This window comes from Mastigoproctus giganteus, chromosome 2 (assembly GCF_048544385.1).
Source record: "Mastigoproctus giganteus isolate SK-2022 chromosome 2, ASM4854438v1, whole genome shotgun sequence".
Lineage (NCBI taxonomy): Eukaryota > Metazoa > Arthropoda > Arachnida > Uropygi > Thelyphonidae > Mastigoproctus > Mastigoproctus giganteus.
Window position 1 is genome coordinate 264,027,908 of NC_143576.1, and position 14,410 is coordinate 264,042,317.

Sequence of the window (14,410 nt, forward strand, 5' to 3'; positions counted from 1 at the left end):
ATGTAAACTCTAGAAGGAAAGTGATGAATCAGATTGGTCCACTTGATATCGATGGTTCAACTGTTGATGATCCTGCTCAGGTAGCTAACAAACTAAATGAATATTTTGCATTGACATTCACACATGAGAAGTTATTCAGGGAGGGGAATGCCAGAGGTGTATTCAACCCTGGCAGTAAGCTTGTAATAACTGAGAGTAAAGTGGAGTAGAAATTGTTGAAGATAAACAGAAGAAAGGCACCTGGGGTGGATGGAATCTATCCAGTTATATTAAAGGAGGCGGCAAATGAAGTAAGCAAACCCTTAGCCATAATTATGAGAGCTTCCTTGGACTCAGGGGAGATACCCATGGACTGGAGATGTAAAAATGTGATCCCTCACAAGGAGGATCAAAGGGAGACAAAGATAATTACAGACCTGTTAGTTTAACTTCTGATCCAGGGAAATTAATGGAGGCACTGGTTAAAGAAGCACTGCAGGATCATCTAGACAAGACCTCAGTTATAATTCGGACACAGCATGGGTTTGTTAAGGGGAAGTCTTGTCTGACTAATTTGATTGGATATTATGGTGTAGTCACAAAGGAACTGAATGCAAAGAATAACTTTGATATTCTTTGATATATTTGGATCTTAGAAAAGCCTTTGATATTGTTGCACATGGAAGACTGCTGCACAAATTGGAGCAGTGTGGCATTGGAGGCAAATTGCTACCGTGGTTAAAGGGATGGTTGAGAGGGACAAGACAGAGTGGTAATCAATGGACACTGCTCTTCTTGGACTAATGTTATTTGTGGAGGCCCTCAGGGTTCAGTGTTAGATCCATTGTTGTTTTCTGTATTTATAAATGATATTGATGATGGTATATCAGGCTTAATGTCCAAGTTTGCAGACGATACGAAGGTTGACAGGGTTGCTAATGAAACTAATGACAGTATACTGCAGCAACAGGATCTCAAAGTTGAGCAGATGGGCTGAGAGGTGGCAAATGAAGTTTAACATTGAAAAATTTAAAGTACTACATATTGGAAGCAGTAATCCCAGAGTAACGTATCAACTCTGTGGTTCCACACTGACAGTGGTAGAGAATGAAAAGGACCTGGGGATAATTGTGCAGGCAGATATGAAGTTTTCTGAGCAGTGCAGATGCAAAATAAAATAAAATAAATAACTAAATAATAATAATTAATAAAAAAAAAAGGAAATTAAACCTATCATCCTATGCGCTTCCCTTACCCGAAAGTGCTATCCAGATAACCTTTGAATTTCCCCAAACTGTTGGCCTCTACCACCCATGAAGGCAACTTATTCCAGTAATTTATAACTCGCTGGCTAAAATAAAACTTCCTGCACTCCAATCTAAACATTTCACCCCGTAACTTGAATTTATGTCCCCTAGTTCTAGCATCATTTATAATCTTGAAAATTTTGTCCTCATTCATTTTACTGATGCCTCTCAGAGCCTTAAACACCTCAATCAAATCTCCTCTGTGTCCAGTTTCCAAACTCTGCAACACACATATTCGAAGTCTTTCTTCATAAGGACGCCCTTTTGCCGATCTCACCAGAGTTACCCTTCTTTGCACCCTTTCAAGAAGCTCGATGTCTTTCTTTAGGTGTGGTCTCCATACTTGAACACAGTATTCCAAGTGTGGTCTAACATAAGCCTTATATAATGGGATTATCACGTCCCTATCTCTACTTGCAAAAGTTCGATAGATCATCGATAGGACACCATGGGCCTTCCTTGCAACCTGTTTACAATGCTCAGAGAATTTCATGTCTGACCGTATCATAACACCCGAGTCCCTCTCCTCCAGTACTGGGTTTAATTGAACTCCACCAAGTGAATAAATTTTTTTGGGATTACTGTTTCCCAGGTGTAATACCTTACACTTTGTTGGATTAAAGCACAGCTGCCATTTTTCTGACCATTCCTGAAGTCTATCTAGGTCTCTCTGAAGAAGCTCAGCTTGACAGTGATCATTAACTACTCTACCAATTTTAACATCATCTGCAAATTTAGACGTCACGCCCTCTATCCCTTCATCAATGTCGTTTATGAAAATTAAAAACAACAGTGGTCCTAATACTGATCCTTGGGGAACCCCACTATAGGTTCAGTCCAGTGTACTAACTACAGTTTTAGAGCTGTACCCTCGAAATGTAAGGAATAATGGATCTCGCCACGATGTTCATCTTAACCTCAAAAGTCATCAATCATACTGCATGATGGAAGAGATGGGGAAGGGTTGACCGGAACTTAGCTCTAGAGACTAAACATGGGTTCCGCCATTTCAAGCCTCCAATAAGCAAAGTGGTGGTATTTCACTGGTTGATGAGGGTCATCCTACCACCTAGTATTGCCTGGTAACATAGATGGGCGGCATTCCTCCCTGTGGTGTGGGTGCCACTCCTCAACCCCTGCTTACGTTGGTTCTCACCTGGGTGGTCACCTACCATATACTTGTGCATGGAGGTTATACCCAGGATTACTAACAGTCCCACCATTGTGAAGGTGTAAGCAGAGGATTTGGCTGTCACAGACTGTCCGGACTTCGCCGAAATTGGATCCATTTGACTTGAGTGTCACCCGAATATCAGTTCCATCAGCGTTTTAGACTCCCAGGTAGCAAGTACAGCTTGTCTGGCATATCTGAGAGAATGCCTCAAGGACCAATGAACGATGTATAGGAAAATCCCATGTACAACAAAAAAATAACCAAATATTTTACAACATAATTCTTAAATACCTAACCCTAGGGACTCGCATCTCATGAGTATGGGCTTGGCACGCCCAGGGTACCGAGCTGGATATTATCATTCTTCTCTTGGTGACTCCTTTAGTTTTTCTCTCTCTCTCTCTCTCTCTCTCTCTCACACACAGGGTAATTCGGTAATATTCTTTGGCTGGTGCAGCATAGTCATTTCTTAATATGTGATATTAATAAATTAACAGTTTTTTAATGTTTGAAAATATATTCATTCTCACTTATTTCTGATTCCCCCCCCAATATTTTACTGTGTTTCTGAATGCTGAATTGCAGTATTTTTCATCGTTGTAAGGTCATATTTCTTTATAATGAAATTTATGTATAACAAATTTTTCAATTGAATGACCGATTTCGTTTTGTGGCGGTTTGTCTATATATGTAAATTTATGTTGTTTAATTTAATTTTTTCTCATGTTTACATTATATCTTTTTGCAATACAGTGAAGATATTTATTTAAATAAGATTTTTTGTTTCTAATTTCAGCTTATGTCAGCACATAATTCAAAGAGGTTCCTACCAAAAGACAATATTCTTCTTCATTTAGCAGTAAGTAATATTATACCGTTCTCCATAATTAATGGAGAAAAATTGTATATAGTGACTTTACATAAAGGTGCAACAATTTTAAATTCATGTATCTTCCTAATTGAAACATTATTATCATAATTATTCATGATGAAAATATTGTTTAGTGATAAGTGAATATTCTACAGTCTACAGGAATGAAATTTATCATTAAAGCCTTTTACGAATAAAGTATTATTAACACTTTGTGTATGAGGTATAATGCAATTTTCGTACATAAGTCAATACTGGAAAAGTTCTTGACAGATAAATGATAAGTCTGCTGTTAAGATTTCAGTTAATAGGTTGTTAGAGAAAACACAAGGGGAGTATATGGTAGGAAAAGGTCACTACGTAATGCAGCAATCTGGAAATATCAGTTGATAGCCATTTGTGTTGGCTCAATCTGTGCTTTCATCACCGCAACAGACAACTGTACAGTAATGTACAATGAATTGAGCTAGTAACACTCCACTTACTATTCCATCAGCTGCTTCTCATACTTTGCCAGAAACAATAAAACTGAAAGTAACTGCCCCAACTAAAAAACACTAACTGTGCTCAGCAGTGGATACTGATGTCAGTACTCTTCAGGATGAGCCAATTTTAGATCATGCCGAAGATGAGGCATTCTGAGGACGAGAGTTGCCGGTGCGGACGTGCCTTTCTGCTGCTCTTGGAACAGAGAAGTTTTTTTCTGATTTATTTTTTGCTTTATTAGTTTAAATTGACATATTAACTTATTTTATAGAGTAGCTTTATAGTCCTATTTACGGTACTTAAGTTTGAAGTAACTTAGATAGAGATTTTGTAGGTATTACTTAGTATCGGAAAGGGTATCAAATCCATGTGTTTACCGTTCGTAAATAGCCGCCATTGTTACGGGAAAATTAATCAGTAAAATCTATTAATCTTGTCGAACTTCATTGGCAATTAAATTGTACTTTTAACTATACATATAACCACTTAGGTTACGTAACATAAATAATTAGTAAAAATAAATAATTAATACATAACTTGATACGGAAGTTATATAAAGGGATTTCGTAGACAACACTCGTTACTGAAACAAATATTTCGTAGATAACACTCGTTACTGAAACATAAATATAGCGTTATAACTGTGTTGGGATACAAGTTTAGGATTTAATTTTGTACTGAAATTGAAATTTTATTGAAAGTAAATCGAAACCATGACTCAAACCAGAGCAGCAAAGCAAAAGGCTCAAGCTAATGGGAATGCTGTGGCTCAGGGGAGAACTGAGGGGGGCAGTTGCCCTCTGAATCACATCCTTTTAAGTTGCACTATTTGCTTGATGTTTGCGGAGCAGTCAGGTATGGGACATGATACTGCCATGGGGGATGTCTTTGTATGTGCGCGATGCAAGGAGTGTAAGGAAATCAGGCGACAACTCAGTGTTGTTATGGGCCTATGAGAGCTTGAAGGACAGGGCGGATGCCCTCGAAGGATTACAAGTGAGGGGCCCATCAAGCTCTCAGCTGCCCACACCAATGCCAGAGCTTGCAATTGGTCATCGCGCAACACAACGGCAACCCCCAAGGCAGAATGCGCTGGTCCAGAAGGAACTAGTAGTTGTTGGTGACTCTATTGTCAGGGAAACGGGGAACATGCTTTGTAAAAAGGATAGGTGGAACAGGACCAGGGTATGTCTGCCAGGGGCAAAGGTGGATGACGTTGTAGAGCGAATATCATCTTTTAAGGGCACAAAAGGTGATATAGTTGTACACGTTGGCACTAATGATATTAAGAGTAGGAGACCGGCAGAATTACTTAACAAGTACAGGTCACTGTTGAACAAAAGCCGAGAATTAGGGTTGAATTTGAAAGTGTCTGCAATCCTGCCCAGACACGATAGGAGGGAGTATATGATGAGAGCCTTGTCGATCAATTCGGCCCTGGAAAGATTGTGCAAGGCTCAAGGGGTAGAATTTTTTTCAGCCTGGACTGTACTTGTTAACAGGAGAGATTGCTTCTACAGGGATGGGATACACTTAAATAGAAAGGGTGCAAGAATATTTGCTGAGGCTATCGAGGCAGTGTTAGGTGGGTCGGAAAACTGCTAGCTTGGGGGGAGACAAAGACCAATAGATTGACAGTAGCCACTGGCAGAGGTGAAAGAGATTCTTGCACTGCTTCTATTAGAATGAGCAGAAGCCTGAAAAACAAGATGCGTGATATTTCAGAGACTGCTGGGAATCATGGGGGTACAAGTAAACACATGGGTTGTGTTAGGGTGGCTAAGAGAAAGAGCAGGTGCATGTATACTTGCGTGTACACCAATGCTAGGAGTTTAGTAAATAAATTTGATGAATTTCAGTTATTGCTCAAAACATCAAAGGCAGATATTGTTGGGATTTCAGAGAAGTGGTGTCACACAGATATAAGGAATGCAGAACTGGAATTTGGGGAGTACAATGTCTACAGACAGGATAGGAAGGGAGGAGGGGTTATGCTATTAGTTAAGAAACACATAAAATCCAAGGAAGTGAAGCCAGTCGACATCGCTGGACAGTGCAGTGTCGAGTCAGTTTGGTGTGACATAAGCATTGGGAGATCAAAATTGAGAGTAGGAGTGTGCTATAGGCCTAATGACTCTGATGAGTATAATAAGAAACTGTACAGAGAAATAGAGTGGGCCAGTGAATCAGAGAGTCTTATAATGGGGGATTTTAATTTCCCAGATGTTGACTGGAATTTGGGGGCTGGTCACTCACACACTAGCAAGGCTTTTGTGGATTTATTGGATGATTGTTTTCTACATCAGCATGTTCAGGAGGCAACTACAGGGAGCAATACTCTTGATTTGATTATCAGTAGTGATTCTTCATGCATTAAGAATCTGCAGATAAATGAATCACTAGGTGGCAGTGATCACATTGTTCTGAAGTGGGAGTTACTCAAAGAGGTAACTACCATTAGGGGTAAAGTGAAGGGGTATTGCTTTCGTAAAGGCGACTACGATGGACTGAGACAGTATTTAAATTCTATACAGTGGGACCAACTGATGATGTTACCAACAGCAAATTCAAAATGGGAAGCATTCAAAGAACTTATCTTGCAAGCTACGAGGCTTTACATACCAACTAAGAAATATTGTTCAAGGTTTGGGCCTAAATGGATGTCAGATGAACTAATGAGGCATATGGCAGAGAAGAAAAATGCATGGGATACATACAAATTAACACGTGACACAGAAGCCTATGATAGATACAAGTTGATCTGTAACCAGGTTACAAAGGAGGTTAGGCAGGCGAAGGCAGATTACGAGAGAACCTTGGCAAGGGATGCGAAGAAAAACAGCAAAGAGTTCTTTACTTATGTAAACTCTAGAAGGAAGGGGATGAATCAGATTGGTCCACTTGATATCGATGGGTCAACTGTTGATGACCCTACTCAGGTAGCTAACAAACTAAATGAATATTTTGCATCGACATTCACACATGAGGAGTTATTCAGTGAGGGGAATGCCAGAGGTGTATTCAACTCTAGCAGTAAGCTAGAGGATCTTGTAATAACTGAGAGTAAAGTGGAGGAGAAATTGTTGAAGATAAACACAAGAAAGGCACCTGGGGTGGATGGGATCTATCCAGTTATATTAAAGGAGGCAGCAAAGGAAGTAAGCAAACCCTTAGCCATAATTATGAGAGCTTCCTTGGACTCAGGGGAGGTACCCATGGATTGGAGATGTGCAAATGTGAACCCAATTCACAAGGGAGGATCAAAGGCTGACACAAGTAATTATAGACCTGTGAGTTTAACTTCTGTTCCTGGAAAATTAATGGAGGCACTGGTTAAAGAAGCACTGCAGGATCATCTAGACAAGACTTCAGTTATAGCTAGGACACAGCATGGTTTTGTTAAGGGGAAGTCTTGCCTGACCAATTTGATAGGATACTATGACGCAGTCACAAAAGAACTGGATGCAGGGAATAACTTTGATATTATATATTTGGACCTTAGAAAGGCTTTTGATACTGTTGCACATGGAAGACTGTTGCTCAAATTGGAGCAGTGTGGCATTGGAGGCAAATTGCTGCTATGGATAAAAGGGTGGTTGAGGGGGAGAAGACAGAGAGTGGTAATCAATGGACACTGCTCATCGTGGACTAATGTTATTAGTGGAGTCCCTCAGGGTTCAGTATTGGGTCCTTTATTGTTCTCTGTATTTATTAATGATATTGATGATGGTATATCAAGCTTAATGTCCAAGTTTGCAGACGATACAAAGGTTGGCAGGGTTGTCAAGGACACTACTGACACTATGCTGCTGCAGCAGGATCTGGAAAGGTTGAGCAGATGGGCTGAGAGGTGGCAAATGAAGTTTAACATTGACAAATGTAAAGTACTACATATGGGAAACAGCAACCCCAGAGCAACATATCAACTCTGTGGTACTACACTGACAGTGGTAGAGAATGAGAGGGACCTGGGGGTGGTTGTGCAGGCAGATATGAAGTTCTCTGAGCAGTGCAGACGGCCTGCAAGGGTAGCTCATGGTGTATTGTCAATGATATATAGGAATTTTTCTAGCAGGTGATTATTCCCTTGTATAAGGCAATGGTGAGGCCACACCTAGAGTACTGTATACAGGCCTGGAGGCCTCATTTCAAGAAGGATGCAGAGCTGCTGTAACGAGTACAGAGAAGGGCAACAAGATTAGTGAATGGAACAAAGGGGTGCTCTTACGAAGAAAGGCTTAAGTTTTGCGAATTACAGTGTCTGGAGACTAGGCACCTGTGAGGTGATCTGATTGAGGTGTATATAGCCTTGAATGGTTTGAGCATGCTGTATGCTGATGGGATTGTTCCTCTTGCTCAGAACAATCACCTAAGAGGGCATAAATTCAAATTGAGGAAAGACGGTTGTAGGATAGATGTGCGGAAGTTTGCCCTTAGCCAGCGGGTGGTTGATTGCGGTAACAAACTTTCATCTGTCATTGTAGAAGTTGATAGTTTAAATAGATTCAAGGTAGAACTTGACAAACATTTGGAGCGAGTTGATGTGTGAAATAAGGGTTTTTTTTTTTTTTTTTTTTTGGCTGATGCTATATAAACTTGCTTTCTTGCATCAAGTGCCTTTGCTAATGCTGATGCCAATCTATTGAGGAAGATCCAATTTTAGAAATTCATGCCAGAGAAGAAGAAATGGATACCAGTTTTCCAAAAAAAAGGACAAACAAAAATTGGAATGTCATAAGCCAGTCACCTTCAAAAAGCAGTCAGATATTGCTCCATCAATTAAATACAAATAATGGCTGCATTGTATAATGTAACTGTAGAGGCTTTTGTTTCAACACAGATGCTATCCATGATCTAATTAACTGGTATTCTCCAGTTGCTTTTTGTCTTCGGGAAACTTACTTAACCTCGCAAATTTCTCCATCGATAAAGAACTATTGCTTTTATCGAAGAGATCGCAATACAACAAATGCTGTCCATGGTGGTGTAGCAATCCTAATAAATTCAAAGATCTCAACTAAGCATATCCCACTTCAAACCGAAATAGAAGCTGTTGCTGTTTGCATAACTCTTCGTATTGCAATAACACTAGTCAGTCTACTTACAGCCAAACTGTACTTACTGTTTAAAGAACTTGAAGACCTCTTCATACAGATACGTCTACCTCTCTCTATATTAGGGGACTTTAATGGGCACCATCCTTTATTGGGTGCTACTAAATTAGATAGAAGGGGTCGACTCATTGAAAGCTTTTTTAGAGGCACTAAACCTTGCCATACTGAATACTGCTGTGCACACCCACATTCAGCTCTCAACTGGGCATACTTCAGCAATAATCTCTCCATTTGTTCTCCAGTACTGGTCCCGACCATAGAATGCTATGTTCTAAATGACCCTATGGGCAGTGATCACTTCCCAATCGTATGCAAGGTATTGATAGCACAGGCTCCTTTAACTAAACCCTGCAGGAAATGGAAATTTGCCCGAGCAAACTGGGCAAAATTTCAGTCATCAATCTCTTTCGATGAGGAAAGAATCCCTCTCCAGCGTATTGATGATTTGACAGATTACATCACGTTGCATCTCCTAAATAGTAAAACCAGCTGCTCTTCTCCGCCTTGAACTGATTCAGGTATGGAATGTTCCATTCATTCTGTACAACAGGTAGTAACGTGCATTCAACCACCATGGACTCATCCTCCTCTACCAACCTGTGACACTTACCTTTGCCAGTGGGGAAAAAATATTCTTCAAGCATCAAATGTGAAACAATTCCATGCAGTTCACACCCACAGATAATATATTGATTTTTCTCCAATTTATACAGATGGCTCTAAATCAAACTCAAACGTTGGAGCAGCAGCAGTGTTCCTAAATACCACTATTTCAGTATCTTCTCAGCAGAATTATATGCAATTAAACTAGCCTTAGAATATCTTTGTTCTGACTGCTCATTAAAATTTGTTATTTACACTGATTCCCTCAGCTCAATTATGACATTATGTAACTCCTCAGATAAAGTTCACCCTGTTCTAAATGAAATTAGAAGATTATTACTGCAGATTGAACAATGCCACCAACTGATCACCTTCTGCTGGATTCTGGCACATTCCGGAAATTCTGGTTATGAACTGGCTGATAAAGCTGCAAAAAATCCAACTATCTTAGATTTAACAAATATCCCTGTTCCAGCTTCAGACTATCCACAAATCATTTATAGTGCATGCCTAACAGAATGGACAGCAATCTGACACCCTCAAACAAATAATAAACTTTTTCAATTTAAACAGGATCCTAAAATTTGGCGTTCCACTGTCCATACATCAAGACAAGAAGAAATACTCCTTTCAAGAGCAAGAATAGGTCATACTCATTTGACTTACCTTCATTTACTCACAGGAGATGATCCACCACTGTGTCCACATCGTTCTATAAATCCGACTGTCAAACACATTCTCATTGAATGCCCATACTATAAACAAGACAGAGATACAACCCTGCTATCATTGGTTAACCTTTGGAAACCAATAACTCTAGAGAATGTCATTGGTGACAATGCAAATATTCCTGAATTTTTCAACTTTCTGAAGCAAATTGGAGTTTTTAGTCATTTCTGATTTCAGCCTTTTCTGTTGTTACAAGAATTTCTCATATATTATTATTATTTCGGCCAACTATCATACTAGGCTGAATGCAACAGTTCTCGTCCGTCCATCATATATTATTACAATAAATGAATAGGTGCATTCTAGCCGAAGCAGCTTATGTGCCATCAAACCCCCACAACAACAACATCTTGATGAGCACTTCAAATTCATCAAATTTATTTACTATACTCTTAGCATTGGTGTACATGCAAGTATACATGCACCTGTTCTTACTCCTAGTTTCCCTAAAACAGTCCATGTATTTACTTGTTCTATGATGATTCCCACAAGTCCTTGAAATCCTCATCACCTTGTTTTCAGGCTTCTGCTCATTCTAATAGAAGCAGTGCAAGAATCACTGTCACCTCTGCTTGCGGCTACTGTTAATCTTTTAGTCTCTGAATCCCCCAAGCGAGCAGTTTTCTGACACAGCTAACATTGCCTCGATAGCATCAGCAAATATTCTTGCACCCTTTCTATTTAATTGTAAGCATGGATCACACTGAAAAAAATTCTATACCACGAGTCTTGCACAATCTCTCCATGGCCGAATTGATTGACAAGGCTCTCATCATATACTCTCTCCTATTGTGTCTGTGCAGAATTGCAGACATTTTCAAATTTAACTCTAACTTGTGACTTTTTTTCAACATTGACTTGTACTTGTTAAGTAAATCTGCAGATCTCCTACTCTTAATGTCATTAGTGCCAACGTGTATAACGATGTCACCTTTTGTGCCCTTAAAGGATGATATCTGCTCTACAGTATAATCAATTTTTGCCCCTGGCAGATATACCTTGGTCCTATTCCACTTATCCTTTTTTCACAATATATTACCTGTCTCCCTTATAATAGTCTCCCCGACAATAACAGGCTCCTGTAGGACCAGCACATTCTGCCCTGAAGATTTGCTGCTGTGTTGCTTGAATACAAGATTGAGCTCTGGCATTGAGAATGTGATGGGTTCCCCACTTTAATACCTTTGAGGGCATCTACCCAATTTTTCAAACTCTTATAGTTGCCCATCAGAATGCTGAGTTGACACCTAATTTCTTGATGCTGTCTGCACCTAGCATGCACATTTCTCACTTTATTTTGACTCAGATTTTTCCATTGAAGTTCATATAGCAGTATTAGATATAGTATGAAAGTATGAGTAATGACTGACTTTAAAAGCGATTTTTTTTTTTTTTTTTTCTTTTCTTTTCTTTTCTTTTTTGTAGGGGTGTTTTATTTAAGAAGTGACTAAATTAATTATGTAAGTACTTCGTGATAAAACTTAGTTTTATTGTGGAGGTACTCGTGCAATTAATTTTAATTCATTTCTTAAAGAGTATCAAAATTTTATTTTCAAAAATGTATTTTTATTATCCTCTTAAGTGCTGATACAAACATTTAATGTAGATATATAAATTCCTGTGCTGTATGTCCTTGTCAGTTGAAAGCTGCCAAGCTGCCTACTGCAAAGTTTATTTATTTAATTAGAAATAAAAACTTCCCTTATTCATGTGTGATGCTGCTCTGGTTTTAAAATAAATTTAATTCTTTGTGAACGCTTTGTGCTTGATGATCAATAGACTTAGTTTCAAGTTGATAAGATCTTCATTTATATATGGCAGTTGCAAGTTTATCTGTAAAATATAGAATTTGGTAATACACGTGCTGAATGTATGATGGAGAAGTATGCTGCCAAGTGAAGTTTTGGAAGCTTTAAATTAAATATAAATGAATGTGTTTATACTCAAGCATGCAAAATCAGTCAGAGGAGGTTACAGTTAATCATTTCAAATCATGGTCACCTCAAATGCTTATTCTACTGCACTCATAGCAACTTTCAACAGCGTGTAGTATCTATATGGCTGAACTAAATGCATTGTAATTAACAGTTAAGATATGCAATAAAAATATTCCATACAGCCTAATTTTCAGACTCCTTCGGGGATATGGGGCACACTTAAATAGGAAGGGTGCAAGAATATTTGCTGATGCTATCGAGGCAGTGTTAGGTAGGTCGGAAAACTGCTAGATTTGGGGGATACATAGATTAAAAGATTAACTGTGGCTGCAGGCAGAGGCTAAGGTGATTCTTGCACTTCTTCTGTTGGAATGAGCAGCAGCCTGGAAAGCAAGTTGCTGGTAATTCCAGGTCTGCTGGGAGGCGTAGTGAAACAAGTAAATACATGGGTTGTGTTAAGGTAACTAAGAGTAAGAACAGGTGCATGTATACTTGCATGTACACCAATGCTAGAAGTATAGTTAATAAATTTGATGAGTTTAAAGTGCTGGTCAAGACATCAAAGGCAGATATTTTTGGGATATCAGAGACGTGGTGTCACACAGATATAAGCAGTGCACAATTGGAATTCAGGGAGTACAGTGTGTTTCATCTCACATCCAAAATGGATGTCAGATGAAAAGACAGATGGGACAGGAAGAGAGGAAGGGTTATGCTGTTAGTTAAGAAACAAAATCTAAGGAAGTGCATCCAGTTGACAGTTGACATTGGTGGACAAGGCAATGTTGAATCAGTGTGGTGTGACGTAATCACTGGGAAAGGGAAAATAAGAGTAGATGTATGTTCTAGGCCTAATGAATCTGATAAGTACAATGAGCAATTAAGCAGAGAAATAGTGGGCCAGTAAATCAGAATGTCTTATAACAGGGGATTTTAACTTTCCAGATATTGACTAGAACTTGTTGGTTGGTAACTTGCACACCAGCAAGACGTTTGTGGATATATTGGATGACTGTCTTCTACAGCAACATGTTCAAGAGGCAACCAGAGGGAGTAATACTCTTGATCTGATTTTCAGCAGTGATTATTCATGCATTAAGAATTTGGAGATAAAGGAACTACTAGGTGACAGTGATCACAGTGCACTGATGTGGGATTTACTTAAAGATGTAACTACCATCAAGGGTAAAGGGAAGAGTTTTTGTTTTCGTAAAGGTGACTACAGTGGTCTCAGACAGTTTTTAAATTCTCTACAGTGGGATCAACTGATAATGTTACCAGTGGTGAATTCTAAATGCGAAGCTTTCATGGACTTAATCTTGGAGGCTACTAGGCTTTTCATACCAATTAAGAAATACTGTCCAAGGTTTAGGCCTAAATGGATGTCAGATGAATTAATGAGGTTCTTGGCAGAGAAGAAAAATGCATGGGATGGATATAAATTATCAGGCGACACAGAAGCCTATGGCAGATATAAGCTAGTCTCTAATCAAGTCACACAGGAGGTTAGGCAAGGGAAGGCAGATTACGAGAAATATTTGGCAAAGAGTTCTTTACTTATGTAAACTCTAGAAGGAAAGGGATGAATCAGATTGATCCACTTAACATACATGGTTTACTATTGATAATCACATGCTCGGGTAGCTGATAAACTGAATGACTATTTTGCATCTACATTCACACACGAGGAGCTATTCAAGGAGGGAAATGCCAGAAGCTTATCAAACTCTTAACACAGAGCTATGTGATTTTGTAATAACTTAAGGAGAAATTGTTGAAGTTATACATAAGGAAGGCACCTGGGGTGGACACTGTTCTTCATGGACTGATGTTATTAGTGGAGTTACCTAGAGTTTGGTGCTAGGCCCATTGTTGTTTTGTGTATTCATCAGTGATATTGACGTGGGTATATCAGGCTTAATGTCCAAGTCAGCAGGTGATATTAAGGTTGGCAGGGTTGTTAATGACAGTAAAGACTGTATGCTACTGCAACTGGATCTAGATAAGTTTGGGAAATGGGCTGAGAAGTAGCATCTGAAGTTTAACATTAACAAAAGTACTGCATATGGGTAACAGTAATCCAAGAGAAACATACCAATTGTGTGGTACTACACTCAGGGAAGTGCAGAGTGCAAAAGACATGGGGATAATTGTTCAGTCAGATATGAAGTTCACTGTGCAGAGAGCTGCCAGAGCAGGTCATGGGGTCT

At 39.1% G+C, this 14,410-nt stretch overlaps 1 protein-coding gene across 1 annotated transcript in view; it reads left to right on the forward strand.

The window, feature by feature from the left end:
- LOC150090449 (uncharacterized) overlaps nucleotides 1–14,410 on the forward strand; it is a 420,985-nt gene that overhangs the window by 199,894 nt on the left and 206,681 nt on the right. The window contains exon 13 of the mRNA XM_090390317.1: nucleotides 3,828–3,865. Within this exon, the coding sequence (XP_090246443.1) occupies nucleotides 3,828–3,865 (38 nt within the window). The remainder of the gene's footprint in view (nucleotides 1–3,827; nucleotides 3,866–14,410) is intronic.